General features: G+C 49.2%; 2 protein-coding genes and 1 long non-coding RNA gene across 3 annotated transcripts; all 3 read left to right on the forward strand.

Moving 5' to 3' along the window:
- Positions 1-3216: 3216 nt before the first annotated feature.
- On the forward strand, positions 3217-4843 carry LOC120657352 (expansin-B18-like). Its single transcript, XM_039935654.1, has 4 exons — positions 3217-3449; positions 3553-3665; positions 3843-4036; positions 4273-4843. Exons 1-4 carry the CDS (start codon positions 3275-3277, stop codon positions 4601-4603), a joined length of 813 nt encoding a protein of 270 aa, XP_039791588.1. The 5' UTR covers positions 3217-3274; the 3' UTR covers positions 4604-4843.
- Positions 4844-5758: 915 nt separating this feature from the next.
- On the forward strand, positions 5759-10482 carry LOC120657361. The gene is made up of 3 exons (XR_005668144.1): positions 5759-5816; positions 6263-6413; positions 10362-10482. It is a non-coding gene; the product is annotated as an uncharacterized LOC120657361 (long non-coding RNA).
- A 6330-nt stretch (positions 10483-16812) lies between these two features.
- Positions 16813-18554, forward strand: LOC120711645 (expansin-B11-like). The gene is made up of 4 exons (XM_039997250.1): positions 16813-17177; positions 17284-17396; positions 17548-17741; positions 17862-18554. Exons 1-4 carry the CDS (start codon positions 16934-16936, stop codon positions 18190-18192), a joined length of 882 nt encoding a protein of 293 aa, XP_039853184.1. The 5' UTR covers positions 16813-16933; the 3' UTR covers positions 18193-18554.
- Positions 18555-22980: the final 4426 nt, after the last annotated feature.

Consider the following 22980-nt stretch of genomic DNA (forward strand, 5'->3'; position numbering starts at 1 on the left):
CTTCAGCTCCACCCTTTCACACTTCAAACCCCAAACGGTGTCACGGAGGTCGACGAGCAAGCCACGGACGAACTCATCAACAGGCCCTTCAAACCATCCCATGAAATTGCAACCTCTAGACTGCAGCTCCAACACAAACAGAGGTGCATTTAAGATCAACTCGGCAAAATCAACTAAATCCACTCCAAAACTCCAACTTACCCGCGCATTGTAGCACTTTAAATACCTCCTTCCCGGATTGTCATCTCTCCAGGAGATCCAGAGCGCAGCCTTCCTGCCGCACTGGCAGAGGACGGACGGCTCATAATCGAACGGCCCTCTGCGATATGGGATAGGCGAATAGCGGCGCACGCCGTCGCCGCTCGACGAGCCGTGACCAGGGCTGGAGCTCACCGAAAGCGACATCCCACAAGGAGTCGAGCTCGCTAGGGTTTCGGAGGAATGGGGAATGGCGGATGATGCGGCTCGCTAGGGTTCCTAGGGTTTGGGAAAGAAAGGGGAATGGGGAATCGGATAGGCAGCGGACGGCGGCGGGGAGTGTTGGTGCGGCGGCACCTGACATGTGGGCCCGTGCCATGTCATAAAGGCCGCGTGGCGTCGACGTGGCGCCAGATGGGACGAAACTACCTTCAAACCCGGCCAGGGAGGTAAGTTACCCGGTATCAGGACTCGGAGGAGCCAGTTCGGACGGTTTTCGAGTCCAGGGAGGAAATTCGGACTCGGCCATAAGTTCAGGGGGTAAATAGGACTTTTTCCTTTTTTCTGTCTTTGGTCAGCATCATCCCACGGCGTTAGTAGCCTTTCTACGCACGCCAGCATTTAGCCTTGCAAGATGAAATTTGGTTTGATTTCAAAAAAATAAGAAATTCGGTTCATTAAAAAAGTGTATAGTATTATTTCATTCTTATTTGAAGATAATATCATATCATTATGATTTTATTGCTATAAACATTATAATATAAGATAAATGATAGATCACAGCCTAATTTTGAGTAAGTACCGAGTCAAAATCGTCTTTATTTTGAAATATGGAGTAAATATTTATGGATATTTTCTGTAAAAAAATATAGATAATGCTAATCATAGTTTATTATTCGAACCCGTTTTGTTTTAATTGAATAGATAGTGGATGTCTTTTATGTGTTCATAATCTGATTGAATAAATCTACAGACAGTATAGTCCTAGTTTCCCCATTTTTTTTCTTAAATAGAGACTGCATGCAGTAGTTGTAGACTGCACCCCGACAAATACTCTTGGTGATCAGCAGGCTATATAATAAATTAGACGAGCATACTGTTTAATTTTTTACAACACTCCGCTTGTTCAGATGTCCTCCGCTAATTCCGGTCACCCAATTCCTGCCGATGGGCCAAGTTCTTCATGCTTCTAAGATCAAGGTCTAGTCACGTTTCATAGCCTCTGCGGCTCTGGCCTGCCTCTTTCGTCCCGACGCGCCCGTTGAGCTCTCCAGCTGAGGGTTGTAATGGATCTTAAAATTTAGCCAAGGTAATCTAAGAATCGGACTTCGATCCTATATAATTTTATGCTAAAAAAAATTTAAAAGTTGGATTGTGAAGAGACCTGATCTCTAGAAACTGGATTGTGAAGAGACTTGGTCTCCGGCTGGTCCGACAATGCTGGTACGACATGCTACGCCGCACCAAACGGAGCTGGGAGTGGGAGCGATGGTAAGTGTCGATGCAGGAGTGGTAACGAAACTGTACGTAGTGTTATACGATCCATAGTAAAATGCCAAAAATCGAGCCGCACTCGTACTTTAACTCGAAATTCCTTGTAATGCCTGCCGGCGTACGTGCATGTCGATTTTTTGTGCATGTAGGTGCCGCGTGCGGGTACCAGAACGCCGTGGACCAGCCGCCGTTTTGCTCCATGATCACCGCCGCCGGCTTCTCCGTCTTCCGGTGGAGAATACTAGAGTCCGACGCGGCGTGTCAGGACTGGCCAAAGAGCCCAGAGGCTCTCGCAAGCCTCCTTTTGGTTGAGCGATATAGATCTACATATTTGTAGATGCGCCGGTGGCTGAGCGACGGATGATGGGCTGCCTTTTTCCTTGCGAGATGGCCCAGTTAACGGATTACTTCAGGCTTCAGCACGCAAATCGGTGCCCATTTGCCCCGATTTGCCGGCTTGCCGCAACTCATTTCGCCGAGGCCGAGCGGGCGCTGTCACGACTCACGACGACGCCTTCTTCCTCCTCAACTAAACCGAGTAAATCCAGGAGCCGCGAGAACGACGCCATTGACCTCGCCACACCCCGCCGTGCTTCGGTATCCGGGCCACCGTACCAGACTCGTGTGCGAGTCGGCGTGGCCGCCGCCCGCCGGTGCCGGTCATCTGAAGCCCACCGCACCCTGCGCGCGCGAGCGCTGAATCCGCTCGCCGGGCGGCGCAAACGGAACCGCACGGATCGCGGGGGAGAGGGACCGGCAAAGCTGCCCAGAATCACGGCTCGAGTGCCGCTTGCTTGCTTGCCCGCCGCGGCGGCAGTTCTGACGACGTCGCGGGGGGCGCGCCCGTGCGTTTCCGAGGGATTCACGGCGCCGGGAGAGTTGAAATTTTTTTTCATCTCGCGACGCCGATGGGAGCGGCGCTCGGCTGATCGGGATTTTGGGGGATCATCAAGTGGACGGGGTTTGGGCGTGCCGTCTCGGGATGGGCAACGACTAGAGCCTCTGGGGTCGTCTCTCCAACCGAAATAACGGAAACTGCCGTCCCGTCCTCTTGACGAGGTGCTCTGCAACTCTGGTTACCTGCGCTGCGTCATTTTTTTTTCCATGTCCGTCGCCGGCTAATTCTACTGCGGCGGTATCCAGATGGAATCAACTGCGGCGGAACCGGAAACAACTGATCTGTAAATAACACACAATCAACGGGTATCTTTAACTCCAACCTTTCATTTCTCCTAGGATCTGGACACAATCAACGAAGTCCATTTCCACCAACAGAGGAGTAATGAGTCACCGCGGACCATGGTGGAAATAGAAGAATCCCAAAATGGGGATTTGCACCTTGAATTTCGGACGGACGGATTTGACCCTGCAAATCCGCGGGCCGTGCTACGCCGCAACCCGACAATCAGCGGAGTAAATTTAGTGGCTGGGCGATCAATCTCTGCCGTGTACCCGCCACCTACCCATCCGCAGCCTATAAGTAGACGCCACGGGCAAGCTCGGGAGCGCACACCACCGCCACACGCAGGTAGCGCACTCCACTCCACTGCCCCGCGCTCCGCTTGTCGTGGGCGCGCCGGCCATGGCTTCCCCCAAGACACTGACCCCGTCGTCTCGCTTCGTGTTCGCGGCCCTCGCGGCGCTCGCCTGCCTCCTCCGTCCCGGCACGCCCGTCGAGCTCCACCGCAAGCTCTCCGGCTGGTCCGACGACGCCGGCGCGACGTGGTACGGCGCGCCCAACGGCGCCGGGAGCGACGGTGCGTTGCGCATGCTGTTGATACATGGACGCGCACAGATATAGTGCTGATAATGTAACAATGCCTGCCCCTCATGCGTGTGCCGATCTATTTCGTTGTGCAGGCGGCGCGTGCGGGTACCAGAACGCCGTCGACATGCCGCCGTTCGCGTCCATGATCGCCGCCGGCAGCCCGTCCATCTTCCAGAGCGGCAAGGGCTGCGGCTCCTGCTACCAGGTCCGACCATCCGTCCACGCACGCTCGTCGTACATAAGACGCCGTATACATCTTTCAGTTTCTAGTCGCTCGCCGTTTCAAAACAGAGAGGAAAAAAAAAGAGAATATCACCTGTAGTAAATGTTATTGTACTGCTCACTTAATGACGCCGTTGGGGGGCCAATACTATTCCCGCAGGTGAGGTGCACCGGGCACGCGGCGTGCTCCGGCAGCCCGGTGACGGTGGTCCTCACCGACGAGTGCCCCGGCGGCGCGTGCCTGGAGGAGCCCGTGCACTTCGACCTGAGCGGCACGGCGTTCGGCGCCATGGCGAAGCCCGGCCAGGCCGACCAGCTCCGCGCCGCCGGCCGCCTCAAGATCCAGTACACCCGGTAAGACCAGCAGATCAGCTGAGCTGCACGTAATAATCCCCGTTCGCTGTGGCTTCACGCATGCACGCACAAGCACAGCGTGACCGTGGCGTGACGCATGCGGCGTGCGCGTACGGACATTCTCGCGTAGCCTGGCTGTCGTGACAGGGCTAGGCTCGGAGCGTCTCTTCTTTTCTTTTTGCGCCGTCCATGACCGCGCGCTGCGCTGCGCTGCTCCTTTTTTTTTTTGCATGCAGGGTGCCGTGCAACTGGCAGGGGACGGAGATCACGTTCAAGGTGGACGCCGGCTCGAACCCGAACTACCTGGCGGTGCTGGTGGAGTACGAGTCCGGTGACGGCGACCTGCGGTCCGTGGAGCTCATGCAGAGCGGCGGCGGCGCGGCGTGGGCGCCGATGCAGCAGTCGTGGGGCGCGGTGTGGCGGTACGACTCGGGCGCCGCCCTGCGGGCGCCCTTCTCCATCCGCGTCACCTCCGGCTCCGGCAGGTCGCTCGTCGCCAGCGACGTGATCCCCGCCGGCTGGACGCCAGGCGCCACGTACCGCTCGGTCGTCAACTTCAACTACTGACCAAGTGACGGGCACACACAATAATGGGTAGATGCGAGCGCGCCCGCCCGGCCCGCCGCCGGTGGCGTGAGCTGTGACGGCGGCGTGCCGCGTCGCGTCGAGCTTGGTTTATGATTCAAGCTGTGCGTGCGTGGGCGTAAAAATATTAACGCCGTTACCATTAGTTTTTGCGTGGTGCGTGACGTGTAGTTCGTGCTCGTGCCAAGTTTGGGTATGAATAATTGTTACTAGTGCTCATCACATCTCGACTTCATTTCACCTTCAGGCGCGTGCGCGTGCATGCCACGGGCCCGTCCTTGGGGGAAGTGTCCACGGGAGTCGGAGCTCATCCCGTCGTCAGAGCCCGTCGGATGCCAAGCGATGCCCACGCCACCATTCTTAACAGAAGCGGTGGAGATCGTCGAGCTCAGTTAGCGTCGCGCCCGTGCATGCGCGCGGGTCGCGACGAGGTGCTCCAGCGTGAGCAAGGCCGCGACGAGACGTGGCGCTGAGGCAACCGCGGGCGCCCATGCCGGGCTCCACGTGCGTCCCCCCATGTCCCGTGTTCCGGGCCGAAGCACACGGGCACACGGCGTCGTCATGGCCATCGTCGTACATCCGCCGGGCCCGGGCCGGCACCGAGAGAACGAACACGGCTTACATCTCTGGGCCAGATTTGCTAAGTGCTAACGATCCATCGGCCATCCGGCCATCCCGACGGAGCTGATGCGCGCTGTTGCCACCGATTCCTGGTTCCGGGTCGCGTGTTTCGGTGTTTGGTAGGCCCTGGCAGTGGCAGGTTGCCGGCGCGGCGTGCGCCATGATCGAAGACGCGCCTTTTTTATTTTTATATTTTTCGAAAACATTTTTTATAAAAATATATTTTCAATATCACAATTTACAGTTTTGTACCCCTGCCGCCCGGCAGGTGGGCGGCAGGGGACCTGCCGCCCGGCAGCGGGGCGGCAGGGACTTATATGTAAATTTTAAAAAAATTTATTTGCGCGGGAGCCCTTGGCGGGAGCCTGCCGCCCCCCTGGCGGGCGGCAGGCCCCCTGCCGCCAATCCACTGGGCCAGGGGGCGGCAGGCTCCCCAATCCTGTATAAAAGGGTTTCCCTCCCCCTCCCCCCTCATTTGCTTCCCACGACATCCAGAGAGCGGGAGGGAGAGAGGAGGGGTGAGGGAGAGAGTTGTAACGGCGAAGCCCTGCCGGATTTTGGATCCTAACCGCAGGTAATAAATATTTCTCAACTTTCTCAATCTAAATTTATTGTATGTTTAATTCTATAATTAGTGTATGCAGCAGTAATGATATTTTAGCGATTTAGGTAATGTTTTTAATATAATTTAGGTAGAATTAAGGTTAGTTTTTAGAAAAACCAATTAGGTTTACCAACAACTTTTGTGGTATTGATTAGTTGTTTAATACGAGAAAAAATTTCGAGAAATAGTCAGAAATTGTAGAAAATATTAGAAAAGTATATGAAACATTCAGATAAATTGTAGAAAATGCAGAAAAATTTAGAAAATATTAGAAAAATATATTTATAAAAATATATTGTAAAAAATTGTAGGAAATGCACGAAAATGTTAGAAAAGTTTATGAAAATTTAAGATAAATTGTAGAAAAATGCAGAAAAATTATAGAAAATGCAGAAAACTTATATTTTTTGTGTTAGGTATGGCCGGAGATACGCCAGCTCTACTTGACGGAGTCATAGACTCGTCGCACCGGTCCTTTCTTGCTGTGGTTCAGCGCGTGAAATTTAACGTGCTGCGTCCACGTCCACCAGCGGAGTTTATTCCTGTTGAGCCACGATGGGTGCCCAGGTGATATGTCGTCGGATTATGTTTTTACAAATACGTTTGTTTCGTATATGTTTCGTACATAATTGTGGCAGAACCGCCTAAATTATCCCGGCTCAAGTGCGCAGGCCATCACCATAAAGGCAACATTAGCTTAAACGCACTTCAAACGGAACAATTCTTGGTCTGTCGGGTAACGTCCCGATACAACCACCGATTCTCGGATCGAACAAGCATACCCCGCACGAAGGCGAGTCCAGAGATATTACAACCACAAATTTTACAACACAGGCAAGTTCAGTAGTGATTGCAAATCAGTTCAAACCCTTATTACAAAACCAACTTAAGTAAAGCAGTTATACCAACTATAAGTGTAAGTTCAGAGTTTAAACAGCGGAAGATAAAACATGACGGCTACAACACGTCGCAAAAAGGATACCAGGCTAGCCCAAGCATGGTATCACTCGTCAAGGTCATTGCCGGTCGATTACGTATCCCACTCTACGGACCAGCCAGGAGGCAACGAGCAAGGGTAGGTCAAGCTAGCGATCTGATCCTCAAAACTCATACCTGAAAGAGAGTTCAACAGCAAGGCTGAGTATTCTAATACTCAGCAAGACTTAACCGCCAACGGGTATAAATAGCCCACTTTAGCTAGACTATGCAAGGTTTTGTGAGGCTCTGGTTTTCCTTTGCTGAAAAGCAATAAAGAGTATGTCCTTACTTTCAAGTTTTAGCTTTCAAGATTCTAGTTGATTAACCATTCTATGTAAGCAGCTACTAATCAACCATGGTAGAAAATTAAGCAAACATCAAGATTGATAAATAATAATATTGCTCTTATTACTCTGTGTGGCAAAGAGATCAAGCAGTCTCATTTCATCGTGAGAGGCGGACGATTCTGAATCGAAATTCAACCTTGCAAGGATAACCTAGCACACACGTCTGGAACACCGTCGGGTCATCCCCAAACAACCGTTGACCTTTCTTTCCGGCTTGTGGATAGGAACACTCTCCCCGACTACAGGGCTCCAAGGTCCACCCTTCTACGAGGTCCACCCTTGTCCCTTGAAGCCGCAGTGTTGCGTAACATAAAAATAAAACCTATCCCTAAGAGAGAGTGTCAGGTATATCCACTCCCCGGTCCAATCGGCTACTAGGCTTGCCGCGTACCATATTGACGGCATGTGGCTAGTACTTTCAAAGACTTAACCAACGCTACCACACACCGCGACCTTAGCAAGTTCATTAACACAGACGGAGTCTCACATGAAGTTATGATATCGATCACAACCCCGTCCGTCGTCCTTATATTGTTAACAGAAAGTAAACAGGCAATTCCTATAAAGCTCGGGAGTGACAGGCAATCACTCGACTTTTACCGGTCCTATAAGCTTAGCAAGTAGTCGAACTCAAGTCTAGTGTCCAGTACATAGGTTCCTAGGATCATGCATCTAGGGTTTCAATTCAAATCCTAAGAACTGTAAATGCACAAGTAAGTAATACAGTAAATGATATTAATTTGAAATATAGGTTATGTCCGGGGCTTGCCTTCTCGATAGTTGCTAACTATTTCAGCCCTAGGCTCTTCCGAACTTTGGTTCGGGGCTTCAGTTAGTTCAGCAGTGTTTACTTGAGCTTCGAGATCACCTCCGTCAGACTCCGGGATCAGCTCGTACGTCCCGTCCGATAAGGCAGTCGTGTCTACATGTAATGCAAGAACAGTATTATAAGCACACATGGGCAATCGTTTATAGAGTAGTTAAATAACAAAACTAACTACACAAGACATCATGATCAATAGCACAAAAGAAGTTGACTAACTTCATAAACAAGTGGGGGTGGTTTTCTTATAACAAACAAAACATAGTTTGCTAACAAAACAACTACTCATAGTAAAAACAGTAATAAATTCTGCCAAAATTACACTAAACAGAACATGAATAAAGCAATCTATCCTGTAAAAATCATGCCAAGACATGTAGCCATTTAATCACAACAAATCATTCATGCAGACAACACATAGAACAAACTTGAATTATACAGGTCAAATTAGAACAAATCAGAACCTCAAAATTTAACAGCAGGTTGACAAAGAAATTAACTAACTACAGTGAATTTTTTAAGATTTTATCTACACAGAAACAAATATGAGAAAATAAACAATACAGACAACAGATTAGCAAGATTTATTTTTAGCTCCTGATCTAGCCATGAACTGAAGCTCAAACTTCCTGGACAAGCTAAGATACTCCAGATGAACACTCAAGAATAAACTCAGGTTTTATCAAGAACAAAAACTATTTAACATAAATAAAGTCTATTAAACAAGGATTAAAACAAAGGAAAATCTACAAATAATAACTGAGCACGAAATTTTTATAGCAACACCAAATACATATTAGTAAACCACCATAAAAATTTCATGGCAAGATCAGGCTTCACACGGTAGATAAGAAAAAGATAAAATCAGCCAATATTTATGCACTAGTAACACAAATCAAAGTCTACAGCAAAAACTTGCAACTAAAGTCTAACATATTATGGTTCTATTGCATAGATTTCTTCAAGAGGATTCCAAAACATCCAGATTTGCTATTTTACGAATTTTTCACGAATTGATATTGAATTTCAAAGATCACAGCAAACTATTACAAACAAGTCCTTAGTGCACTATTCACATGAGTCTAGGCCTATTCAAATAACACCCTGAAGTTTTGTTTCTTCCACCCCGAGGTCCCTGGGCCGGGTCAGAGAGAGGGGCGGCGGTTGACCGGCCAAATCCCGGCGAGGGGCTCACCGGCGGCGAGGGGTGGGTTGGGGAAAACAGAGAGGAAGTCGAGGCGGTTCTCGGGATGCGCTTGGGTCGCGAAATGAGGGCGAGAAGAGTTTGGTCCACGGCGAGCGGTGGCCGGTGGAGCTCGGAGCACGGCGGCGGGGTGGCTCCGATGGGTTTCGGGCGAGGGGAGATGGTCTGGGAGTTGCGCGAGGGCGAGGCGGTGCTTGCTAGGGGGTCAGAGCGGGCGGAGGAGCGGCGGTGAGGCGGCTCCGCAGCGGGGGTGAGCTCGTCGGGGTTCAAGCGGGGCGGCGGCGGCGTTCTGTAGTGTGAGAGCGAGGAGAGGGCAAAAGAACGAATGGAATCGACTTCTGGGGTTTGTGTAGTGCTCAGGCGCTCGCTAGAAGAGGCTGGCGGCTGCTGCAGCTGGCTCTCCACCGCGACGGCGAGGTGGCGGCCGTTGGGGCAGTTCTGGAAGCGGCGGGGCGCGTGGCACGGCCGAGGAGCTCCAGCGCGAGGCAACAGGCGGGGGAGGAGCTCCGGGGCGACGCGTGGGTGACAGCGCGAGGCGAAGTAATGGCCGGAATGGCCGGGAAAGCTTTCCCCGGCGCCGGCGGGGGCGCTGTCGGTGGGCGGCGGCGCGAAACAGAGCAGGGGGTGGAGGTGGAAGACAAGGGCAGTTTTGCAATTTCCAAAAATTCCAGGGACCCCACTGTAAAACAGCGATAACTTTTAAAATAGGGCTCAAATGAAAAAGTGCCCAACATGAAAGTTGTTCAACTTTTCAAGATCTATAACTTTGATGTTGTGCAAAAATTTATTTGACCAAAGATTCAAGAGCTAAAATTAAAAACATAGAAAGGAATTTGAATTCTAAGAATTGTCTTTTTCAAAGCAATTTCACTTCAAATGTAGACTTACAAGCAAAATTGGATGCCATGCAATAAATGCACTGAAATTTTGCAAAAACACCCTCCATAAAAGCTATATTCAGAAATAACTAAAGAAAGGACCTTGCATAAAATTATAATTACACATATAGCCTTTTATAATTACAAAAAGATCCTTTTTAAGCATTTCAAGCACATGATGCCTAGCAAACATACACAACTACTGTGCAGACACCTATTTAACTACTGTGCAGACACCCGGGGTGTTACAATAATGTACTTACATTTGATCGTTCTATTTTTCAGGTTGAGTGAGGCTGGTCTTCTTACTATAGGTCGTCTTGCTGAGAGTGGTTTAGTACAGCTGGACAGGTCTCTACTTACGGCTCTAGTTGATAGATGGAGGCCTGAGACAAACACCTTCCACCTCCTTTGTGGGGAGATGACACCGACCCTACAGGACGTTGCGATGCTGCTGGGTCTTCCTATCAGTGGGGATGCCGTAGGGCCTCGTGTCGTCCCGCCTACGTGGTTGGACGATCTAGAAGAGCGTTTTGCAAATATTGACATCGCGATTGATGTAGAAGAGCACCCAAAAGCAACAGGCCCTGCCAAGGCATGGATCCTCCAGTTCCAGGTACATACCTTGTTATGGAACGATTAATGTTAGAGTTATGCTTTTTACTAGTGCAGTTATGGTTTTATTTTATAATTGATCTCGTACTCATAAATGTTCATCATTTCTATGCAGCCCGACAATTTGGCACATGATGCTGATGATGATAGCGTCACTCGATCCCTTGAGGCATACCTGTTGTGGTTGTTTGGATACATAATGCTCAACAACTCACACGGGGCTTATGTGGATAGGGTGCTTGTGCCTTACGCACCGGAGATCGCAGAGGCAGCTGTGGAGGAAATGCCTCAATACAGTTGGGGTGCAGCGGTACTTGCAGCCACGTACCGTGGCCTCTGCAAGGCATCGGTGCAAAATAAGCACAATGCAATTCTTACAGGATGTCCAATTCTGCTACAGCTTTGGTCGTACGAGAGGATAGCAATTGGTCGCCCGCTTGTCGACCACTCACCGTATGAGCTGGATATGTACGGTGACACCGAGGACGATAGGCCCACCATGGGGACTCTCTGGTACGCTCGTCAGGTACGGAAATAACTGCTACTCGTACTATTCTGTTGGCAATTCTGTTGCTTTGTTTTACTCTCTTTGTATTTCTTATTTATACATATTATTATTAATTTTGTGCAGAAGAGGTGGGCCCACGTACAGTCTCGTCGGGCCTATCCTGATTTTGTGGCTGAGTTTGATCGGTTGACACCTGAAGACGTCGTGTGGGAGCCCTACTCCGAGTTGGCTATAAACACTCGTGCACCGATCGGGATATCTTCGGTTTGCTTTCAGGACCAGGCCTTATGGATGACAACTACAGCGTTGGTGTACGACGTTTACATTGAGGCTCATTGCCCGGACAGAGTCAGGAGACAGTTCGGTCAAAGACAGTTGTATCCTGTGCCGTCAGCATTGGATCGGGTCGAACGCCATGACCACAGGTAACAATTCATATACTATTTCAGTGACTATGCATTGTATAGTTAACTAATCATATTTGACTAAATTGTTTTCAATATTTAGTTTATCGAGGACTGGGCAACCCTTCTCCAACATGTGGGTGACAAGGGTGCAGCCTTGGGTCGATGGCTGGGACCAGGCAGACGAGAACGTGGCGCTTGCGACCCCTGCACACACGGAGGCTTCGTACAGGGCGTACCTGAGCTGGTACCAGCCTCAGACTCGTTGCCGCTTGATATATGCTGACATGCAACCACAGCCGCATGTTGCGACAGCACAGGATGGGTACGCACGACATAGGGACGAAGCATTAGCTGGGGCGGTGAGTCAAAGTTATCATCGCTTTTCAAATACTTTGGATTACAGTGTTAATGCCTTTTTTTTTCTTGCTTGCAGTTTGAAATGTGCAGGTTGATGGACTTAGATGCCAGGGCGAATTTGATGAGGATTCGAGGGGGATCTATGATGAATAGGAATGAGCAAGAGTCGGCCTGGACTCGAGTTTCACAAAGATCTCATTCCATGCTTGAAGCCTTTGGTAGCCGGACATCGTACGATGACTCGTACGGTTCGTCTCAAGCCTCGACGTCGTTTCCTTGTGGTCCCACACAGCAGCAGTCTTCCCAAGCACCTTATTGGTCTCAGCAGCATTATCCAGGTACGTGAGGATACTTACTAACTTCCTACTTTGAAGCCAACAATTAATTCTCAGTCCATACAGGTGATGCACACCCACCTTACCAACCTCACGGAGGGACTCAGTTTAGTACCATGGCACCAGCTGCAGGGATGTCATTTCAACCAACACAGGCACCACCACGACCTTTCGGTAAATATATAGTCGATATCTTAATTTCAATTAATTGTGGTATGAAGTCTAATTCCTTTTGTATTTACATATAAGATCACAACAGGGGTATGATGCTGGACCTTCTTCGTATTACCCTACGGCGACAGCAGAAGGAACGCAAGGTAAATACCTAATCTGTAGCCCGAATTTATCATGTGCTTCTTATCTCTATGAATATTTTAAATAATTTGAACGGTTTACAGGATCGCACCACCAGCTTCCTGATATAGGTCATTCCTCGTATCCACCACCACCAGGTACGTATGATGAATATATACCAAAATATATGACTTATAAGACGATATTAAGATATCTTAATTGCTACTGTATAGGGCCCACACAGGATACCTTTGAGGCGAACTTCGAAGATTGGAGTCGGTTATTTTCTACACCTAACCCGCAGGCCGATATTACCTTCCAGACACCTGTGCCAACCGGACGTCCAGGTACAGACGTAGGGCCTCCAGAGCGACACACCTACTCTACAGACCACGTCCACGCTCAGCGTAAAAGAGGTCGACATGGCCGGGGTGGCCGGGGTGCTTAGGATGTGCTTCTAGTTGTTTCTGTATTTTTGTTATGGACATGTCATCATGTTATACTTATTTCGTTCTCATACATCACCTATTTCGTTCTCATTTGCGTTTGTGTGTGAATTGCTAGCTTATACATTTCATATTCATGTTGCTAGCTTATACGTTTCATATTCATGTTCTTTACTAATGGTTTTTATTTGTATCCATATCTAAAACACATCTAATGGCCACAGGAAGCTGTCTACAGCAGGGAGCCTGCCGCCCCCCTGGCAGGCGGCAGGCCCCCTGCCGCCCAGTGGATTAGCGGCAGGGGGCCTGCCGCCCGCCAGGAGGGCGGCAGGCTCCCGCCAAGGGCTCCCGCGCAAATAATTTTTTTTAAAATTTACATATAAGTCCCTGCCGCCCCGCTGCTGGGCGGCAGGCCCCCTGCCGGGCGGTAGGGGTACAAAACTGTAAATTGTGATATTAAAAATATATTTCTGTAAAAAATGCTTTCGGAAAATATAAAAATAAAAAAGGCGCGATCGAAGACGAGGCTCTCTACTGCGCAACGCAGCCAACGGGGCCGACCACCGCCGCGTTGGAGATGGGCCTGGAAACCAGCCCGCTTTTCTGTGCTCACTGGCTCAGGTCTGGCCCGGCCCGTGCGGGTTGCCTTATCTCCCCAACAGGGGCCGTGTGTTTGGTTAACACGGTGAAATTTTTTTCACAAAATGATAAATGCATGCATGGAGTACTAAATGAAATTTATTTGTGAAATCTTTTCACGGATGGGTGTAACTTTTCGAGACGAATTTAATGAGCTTAATTAATTCACGATTTGCTACAGTAACCTTTCTCTAATCATACGGTCAAAGATCTCATTAGATTCGTCTCGTGAATTTACCAAAGGTTATGAAGATGATTTTGTAATTAGACTTTATTTAGTACTACTAATTAGTGGTCAAAGGTGCAAAAAAATTCGCCAAATTTTTTTACCACCCTAACCAAACACAGCCAGGGATGCAACTGGGCCAAGCGCTGTGCTACCTGGTCACCAGATACAGTCGAAATTAAAACCATAGATACAGTCGAACACAAGAAATCGAAGTGTTTTTATGTTCTCCCACTGTTCCAGACTTGAATGTTTGCTACTACTATATCTTATTCTTAGCTACAGTTACTATAGTACTCAGAAATTTAGAACGTGAAGAGCATGCCTCTTCAATTCTGCGTCCATCGAACTACGAGGACATGTGGCTAGTAGCTGTCAGGTTTGTTTTTTTAGTACCGGAAGAGAAACTCTTTTTCTCGAACGTATCGGAAGAGAAACTCAAACTCCTCCAGCTTGAAGAACAGTGTCTAGAATATAGTATTTGATTTGATTCCTCCATACACCAACGCCTTTCACATTTTCCATCTCACTTCCAATCTCTATAATGTACTCAACAAGTGCAAAACAATTAATGCCCTTCTTATTTTTCTTACATAAAACACCAATGCAATCAGGCAGCAGTATGAAAAAAAAAACAGGCATCATCTTGCCCGGTCAATGCCAAGTACTCGTTTCAGGACTGAATTTCGACAAACGGAAGCGCCGGCAGGAACCCGTGTTGTGTACGTGCATGCACTTCAGCAGTACACAACCACCAATCTGCAGTTGGTTCCTCTCGTTCACCCGCCAGCAGCAAGTCAAATGGACGTGAGGTTTTTTTGTCCACCACCAGCAGCAAGTCAAATTGTCCCCACCATATCATCCATTCATCCAATCCAAACCTCGTGGTAAGACGACGCTGCGAGAATTTTTAAGGACATGTGCTAGTCGGCGACAAGGCCGTGGAGCCGCGAGGACGGAACTTCCGGCCCCGATTTCGGCTGATGCGAGCGGACGGAAGCGGGTTGATTTTGCAGCAGGTTCTGACGATGTCGGCTCATGCTTACTGTTTAACTGTAAACAAAGGTCATTTTCTGTCACGGGTGATCATAATTCTAGACAACATATCAGGTGCAAACCAACATCTTCATGCAATCATACAAACTTCAAATCTGAGTCATAGTGTGATTAGAGGCCGGCGGTTAAGTGTAATATTATCTGGCACCTAATACGTTGCCATCCCTGACTGCTGCAAGCTGAAATTTTTTCCCGGAACACTGTCAATATCGTGACACTTTTTTTCAAGAAAGTGTTTTTTATAGGAGTGCTATCGATACGGAGTGACATGATATCTCTCATGATATAGGTGATGGTCCACAGCTAAATAAAGTCGCCTAAATTTTTGTTCAGACGTGAAATAGTTAAATCGCAAGTTGTTTCGACTCCAAACTTTTACCAGGTCCTGAAACACTAAAAGCATATACACTGATTGCTGTAGTCCCATTTCACCCGCCGAATCTGATCCAAAGGCAGATACACACAGCCTGCGCGCATGTGCCTATGGGGTCACTTCAACTACTACTAAGAATTTCAAAGATTTCGATCATTAGTGTATCCGATTCCGATTACACCTTTGCGATTCCTTAAAATTGTAGAAGATATGATATGACACAGCGAGAGGTGCTCAGCACTACCAGTGCCACCGATCAAAAGTAGAAGTTTGATGCAGTGCAGTGCAGGCCCCGAGACCGATACTTTGCTTTCATTCTGAACTGTACAGCTCTACGGCACAGCACAGGCCTGCATTCCTCCTGAACACCGCGAAAGATCTCTGTGTGTGTAGTTGCGAAGGATGCTTGATAAAGGTGTGGTTCGTGGCAAAGGCTGATGATCACATGGTTCAAGATCGAATAATTCAGCTCCAAATTAGTTGTTAAACGTCGGCAGAGTCTGCAGAAGCTACAAACATTTTCCTGTTGCTGCCTGAAGAATGGTCGGTTCGTTTTGGCCGGCATCATCGCTCTTGCGTGACAAGAGAGCTTCGGTGGTAAAGAGAGTATTCCGGTTGAAGGACGACAGAATCATGGACCAGCCAACCGTGCATTTCAGGAAGGATCAAATTGGGACCAATGGCCTGCAATTCAATATTAATCTGTGTGATCCTAACTAACTACAGTAACTAACTAACTGACAGGTGATGATCAGTGCCTCGACAGATTTCATCTTAGGCGCTGGAGAAAGTGAATCCATCTCCATCATTCAAGGGATGTGGGTTCCTTCGGCTTGGTATTAATTAGCATTATGACCAGGCGATCTCCTTTCGTCAAATTATTGCTCCTGAAATCACGCTCTGACCACCAACTGTGGCTAGTTCGTTGCTTCATTGTAAATTAACACTTCACCTGCCATTTCCTTGATACATAATACCAGCAAATTTTGCACCGGGATGAGCTCACGATTTATCTACTTTAAAGTTTATGCGTCCCCTCGCCTCTAAATTCACTGCTCGCATTTGAATCCCTCTCAGCGATACGACACAACGGTAGCTAAAGTATGCAACTCATATAATAGGGATCTGCTGTTCAGCAGTGCTAGAAGAAGTTTCGCTTACAAGACACAAGTGCACGCCTTCAGAATTAATTATCAACACGTGCTTTCCCATGATACACATTTGTAATAGGCATTCTCCAATTGTACGTGCATTTTGCATTATTCTATCTCGCAGCATTATTTGGTAGGCACTGAAGTCTGCAGAATAAGAACTGTACTACTGTGTAATGGTTACTTTAGTCTATCTTTTCTCCGCTAACACCAACTCGTCACGTTCTTCCCAATAATTCGGCCGGCAGGATCCGCAATTTTTCTTGCCACGTAGTACACGTCCCCATCCCGATTGCCTATAAATACACCACTCGATCGCGGCGACTCCTGCAACTCACCAAGCAAAACACTCGAGCTGAGCTCATCTCCTAGCTCAGAGCCTCTTCCGAGCTTCCACTACAAGTGCTTAGCTCAGAAGCAGCAGCAAGTGAGAAGCTTGCGGCAGTAGCAATGGCCAAGTCCTACACCTTACTGTTCGGTGCAGTGGTCGTGCTCGCGCTTCTAGTGAGCCCCATTGCTTGCACCCGCAAGCTCGCCAAGCCAAACAGGCACAGGCGGCCGACGCACAGGCCGGCGGTCAGGGCCCGCAGCAACCACACGGCTACCCCCTCGGCCTCCTACGCCTACGGCTCCGGCGGCTGGCTGTCCGCCGGCGCGACGTACTACGGCGCCCCCAACGGCGACGGCAGCGACGGTAAGTGGCGGCGGTTGCTTTTACTTCTCTGTCCGTTGGTTAGTCAGTTAGTGACTTAGTGTGCACTCTGCTTTGCACTGCGTGCTGACGCGGAACACAACTGCAGGCGGCGCATGCGGCTACCAGACCGCCGTCGGGCAGCGGCCCTTCTCGTCGATGATCGCCGCCGGGAGCCCGTCGCTGTTCAAGGGCGGCAAGGGGTGCGGCGCCTGTTACGAGGTCAGTCAGCGCAACGAATCGCCTCAGCGTTCGTGTGGTCACACCGCACGGCCTAGCTCCTGTGCAGTACTAGAAGTGTGTCTCCATCAATGGTGAAAAGTGGTCGGCGCTGGTGGTAACTGAATGCGTTCATGTGCCGGCCGTAATGCAGGTTAAATGCAACAGCAACCCGGCGTGCTCAGGGCAGCCGGCCACCGTGGTCATCACCGACGAGTGCCCCGGTGGGGTATGCCTCGCCGAGGCCGCCCACTTCGACATGAGCGGCACCTCCATGGGCGCCATGGCGAAGCCCGGCATGGCCGACAGGCTCCGCGCCGCCGGAATCCTCAAGGTCCAGTACAAGAGGTATGCGAGCGCAACCTACTGAAAAATTCAGAATTACATACACGCGCCAGCATTTGCGCAGATATGCTGCCTTAATTTTCTCGGATTCTCGGTGCTAATTTCCGTGGCGCGTCGTGGCAGGGTGCCGTGCAAGTACAGCGGCGTGAACATCGCGTTCCGGGTGGACCAGGGCTCCAACCCGTTCTACTTGGAGGTGCTGGTGGAGTTCGAGGACGGCGACGGCGACCTCAGCGCCGTCGACCTGATGGAGGCCGGGTGCGGCACCTGGACGCCGATGGTGCAGAACTGGGGCGCGCTGTGGCGCTACAACTCCGACACCGGCAAGGCGCTGAGGGCGCCCTTCTCGCTCCGGCTCGCCTCCGACTCCGGCAAGGTCCTCGTCGCCAACAACGTCATCCCCGCCGGCTGGAAGGCCGGAGCCACGTACCGCTCCTTGGTGAACTACTCCTAAATTACTGCTCGTCCCAGATTAAGTGTTGTGAACTGGACAGGACTGTGTGTCTGTCGGGGAGTCGGGGTGTTTGCGAGAGGCGGTGTCAGTCAGAAGAGGAGGAGGAGAAGCAGGTTAAAGAATCGTGTTCTTTCCCTCCCTCCACCGGTCTCTGCAGCCCCCGGTGATGCGCGCTGCCGTGTACTAGTCGTTGTGTCTATTTCTCTGTACGTGTTTTTCTTTTCTTTTTTCTTCCTCTAAGTTGTGAATTGTGATGTTGAGGAGAAAAGCTTAGCTTGAGCTGCGACTAATGTTGCATGCTGGTGTATCAGCTATGAAGAAAACAAGAAGAAATGAATTGCTGTAATTCATCCCAATTACAGTATTCCATGTGTTGTCAGGTTCAGTATTTTTTCTTCTTGTCGTTTTCTTTTTAAGAAAGTGAGTTCAATATACTTGTAGAAATCAATATCGGTATTTACATCGTTTTGGCCTTTAAACCAAAGAGAATGAAAGGAAATATAATAAATGAACCTCTGAACAAACCAAACTCAGAGGACATTTGCAAGGGTACTGTGCCCTGTCCGACAACAGGCCCTATTGCCTGTTGGCGGGTTACTACTCTGGTGTTTCTTGCGCCTGTCTGAAGGCAGCTGGGTGATGGCTGAGAGCTATTGTTGTCTTGTCGAACACCCTGCTACTGCGTTCCTTATGACTGCCTGTACTCAAATTAGTGAGCACACCGTAGACTCTGATGTACCTGCAAACTTTTTTCTCTGAGGGAATAAATACCTAGAAACTGCAACCGTATCAGCAAATTAAAATTTGACATGAAAGTTCAGTTTTCTCAAGGAAATCACTTGGGGAGAAAAAAAAAGGCGGTGCGCACACCCTGTTTTTTTTTTTGAACGTGCACCTTACCTGTTTCTCTTTGACCTTGCTCATGCTTACCCTAAACTCTCAAGAACCATCTATACGGCCGTCTCCATACAGTTTAGCCACTCTTGTCTAGTACTGTTGTTGTTGCAGCGCTTGATCTCTGTGGTCTGTGGCACCATTTTTTTTATCTGATGCTCGAGGCCGACGAGTCTGATCTGTGACACCTGCCAGCAGAGGAGCTGTGTCCTGAGTCCTGCATGCACCATTGATAGATGGTAAAATTAAAAGGAGACTATAAAAGGAGTTTATTTGAAAATGCGAGGAATCGAACCTCGTGCCTCTCGCTCTGCACAGCATAGAGCTCTGCGAATTGATCTACATGCCCAATTTTGTTTCTTATTTATTTTTTCGCTGTACATTATTCAATATTTTCCTACTTCCAAAATTCTAACGATGCTGCCGAGTAGACTTAGAGTAGCCTGTTATTGTAGCCATTAATGAGGTTGCCGGAACAAGATGCTACACAATCAAGTAGTAATATATTTCTCAACAAGTTCACAAATACTAGGGAAATTGTTCACTGAGGCCTAATTTGGAAGCAGGTGGGAGCTAAACCTAGGGAAGAAAAACCTCCCATCAAAAACTAAATATCTTATTCAAATGACATCCCCATGGATTTCTCACCTTGGGAAAAGTCAAGGATGTCAAGGGTATTTGAGTTTCCAAACTAGCCGTGAGGGTAGCTCATATGGGGTGTTTTTTTTTCCTGTTGTTTTCTTGCCGCCTTGTTTTAGTCTACAGATTTGAACTCCTATATGAATACAAATACATGCAGAGCAGTGTTCCTGCCGTTCACTGGAAGAAAAGGTTCACAGAAACTTATAAGAGCAAGAGGTTATTATAAATGATTAGGGGTAAAATTATACCACTGAACCATCAGAAATACTACATTCTAAACAAAAGTTTCACTTCGAAGCTTGTTCAGGGGTCCAAGAGGTCCCGGTTTTCCGACCGCCTATGGCCGGCAACAACATCGGTCCGGTGATTGCCCCAAAACATTGCCCTTTAATTTCTGAACTTATACTCCCTCCGTCCTCAAATATAAGTCATTTTGAGAATTAAAATTTATCCTCATATATAAATCGTTTTAGGTTGAGAGTGAACCCAACCATCTTAATTATGCAAGCAATCATCTAGAAGGAGGTACATGTGGGGGAGGTGCATGAGAAAAAGCATGCTAGTTTAATTAGTACATTTCTAATGCCTAATAATTAGGGGTAGGAGAGTCTTTTCTACACAGCCATAATCTATCCTAAAAATTCTAGAATGACTTAGACCAGTCTTAGTGAGAGTTTTATGAACACAAATAACTAGACTGAGAACTAGGTAACCGTGTCAGATGAGTTTTATGATGATGAAACTCTCTTCACATCTCATGAAAGTTCATCCTTCTCTCTCCTGGCCATGTCAGCAAAATTGATGGCATTTAATGTCATGAAACCCCCACTGAGACTAGCCTTACATTCTAGGGCGGAGAAAGTAAGAGAGAGTATTTCCCTTTAAAGACACCTGAATTATTAATGTTCGGTACGCTTTATGATCCGTGAGATTTCTAAATGACGACCACTCAAGGGCCCAACTAATTAGCGCGCGCCGAATTCCAGCGCGCGATCTCCGACAAGATATTTATTTTCTTTTTTGGAAAGTTTTTTCTTTGTAATTTTTTTTGGGAAGTATAACTTCTAAATATAATTTTTACGTATAACTTTTTACACATGCCTTCCGAGAGATAAATTTGCATCCTAACTTTTATGATACATACATATAATTTTTCTTAACAACTTTTTAGAAAATAATTTTTTAGCATAACTTTTATAACATAATTGTGGATGATAATTTTTAGCACAAGTTGTATATGTTATTTTTATCGGGAAATTTTTCTCATACAGTTTTTTTACGCACAAGTTCATCACATAACTTTTGAGTACAATCCTCGGTATACACTTTTAGTATGATTTTCATAAATAAGTTGTCAAGAGAACTTTTACGTATAATAGAATGTAAGAAGAAAAAATTTTAAAAGGAAAAAATTGAACTTGCACAACGTAGAAGGGAAAAATAAAATAAGAAAGAGAAAACAACGAAATAGGGGAGAAAACACGGTAAAAGTCATGTGCGTGGTGGGAGCGTGGCTGTCGCGTCGAACGCCAGCAAGCCTCGTAGCGCGCGATTGTAGATTTAGAATCTCGACCGCTCAACTAGGTCAACGACCTGCGCTGCGTGGCGACTGACGTGGGCCGAAGGACGCTACCTGGTCGCCGTCGGGGTCCCGAGATCCGCGTCCGCCATGTCCGACAGGCACGGGCACGAGCTAATCGTTCCGATCTGTTCCGCATGCATGCATGCTCTGGCGCCTGCGCCCGCGGCCGTCCTGTGCTTTGTCCCCCCCCCTTCCCTCCCCGGACGAGCCTCCTCTGCAGTACAGTACTGCACACTGCAGAGCAACCGGTTCGGAGTCGTCCGGTAACTCCGGTTGGTGTGCACATGCCGCACCGACGACCGATGGTCGAGAGCGGCCACTCGACCAACCGAGACCGAGGGCATGCATGCTCGCGGCGGCCGCGCATGCTGCATGGCCCGGCGCCGCCGTGCCAGTCGTCGTCCGTTCTCGCCACGCATGTGACGGGCGGGCAGATATCCCGGCGGATTCGAGCCCCGAAAGCGACCCGCACATGCTCGCTCGCTCGCCCGCGCACCCTATCTACCAGCTCCCACACCCCGCCCCCGTTTGCTACACGAGCGGTCAAAACTGGCATGCCATGTCAGTATGTCACTTGGCAGCATCTCCAACTTATCTACCATACCTATCGAGAATCGAGTAGAGCAGCACCAGCAGCAGCAGCACATCCATCCCGAGCTTTCACATGGCTTAAGTTTCCACGAGTTTTTAATCCCCCGAACGTGCTCCGAGCAGCGGCAAGCATGTCGGATCAGAGCGATTTGCGTCGCCTAACCCGCGCCGTAGCCTGACAAAGATTGCAATCGCTGCCTCACATGCCGGGGTGATTTCTTTTCTTCTATGCAGTATCCTATCCGATCCGTTACCTGTGCCCAACGGACTGGCTCGGCGCTCCGCGAGTGTCGGCGTCGGCGTGTCCGCACGCGCACGTCGTCGCCGGCGCGCGCTCGAGCGAGCACGGCCACAGCTATTAATTTACTCGCGGCCGGGGGGTGTCGGGAGATACCGCGCCGAATCCGGCCGATGACGCCAGGATCCCGGCGCGGCGCCCGTGGGGGCCAACGCCGGCGGTTGCGACAGTGTGGGCGAGCCGGCCGGCCGGGAGAGGGACCACCCGCAACTGTAACAACAGTCGAAGCTACCGGACCTTTTGAATGCATGGGATCCCCTCGCCGTCGCCGGCCTTGTCCGTCCGCTGCCATTGCGGTGCCCCCATGTGAGGCGCGTAAATAAGCTAGCGGACAAGTGGCGGGCGGGGCGGGGGTGGGTGTAACACCTAGGTCTTTATCCTCGGTATTTAGGTTAAATAAGGTCATTAGTTTCGAACTCATTCGGCAAAGCACAAGCTGGAACTTCTCCTGTCAGATTGGGCGGGACCGGTCTGACCGGTCGGGACAACCGGTCTGACCGGTCTAACCGGAACTTCACCGTTTGGGGGCCCACATCATTTAAACCACTCACTCTCTCTTCCCCAACCACTCCCTCCCTCTCATTGTGCTGAACTCGAGCTCGGGCTCTCCCGTGCTCCCCCTCTCACCCCAAACCCTAGAGCCCAATCCTCCCTCTCCATTGGTTTCCAAGGGCGGGGAGGGCTTCGAATCGGTCAAGGATCATCTCCTCCACGATCTTCTCCATGGGGTGACGCGGGACCGCGAGATCTTCGTGGAGGAAGGAGCATTTCAAGGTAAATC

The sequence above is a fragment of the Panicum virgatum genome, chromosome 1K (genome assembly GCF_016808335.1).
Source record: "Panicum virgatum strain AP13 chromosome 1K, P.virgatum_v5, whole genome shotgun sequence".
NCBI classification, from domain to species: domain Eukaryota; kingdom Viridiplantae; phylum Streptophyta; class Magnoliopsida; order Poales; family Poaceae; genus Panicum; species Panicum virgatum.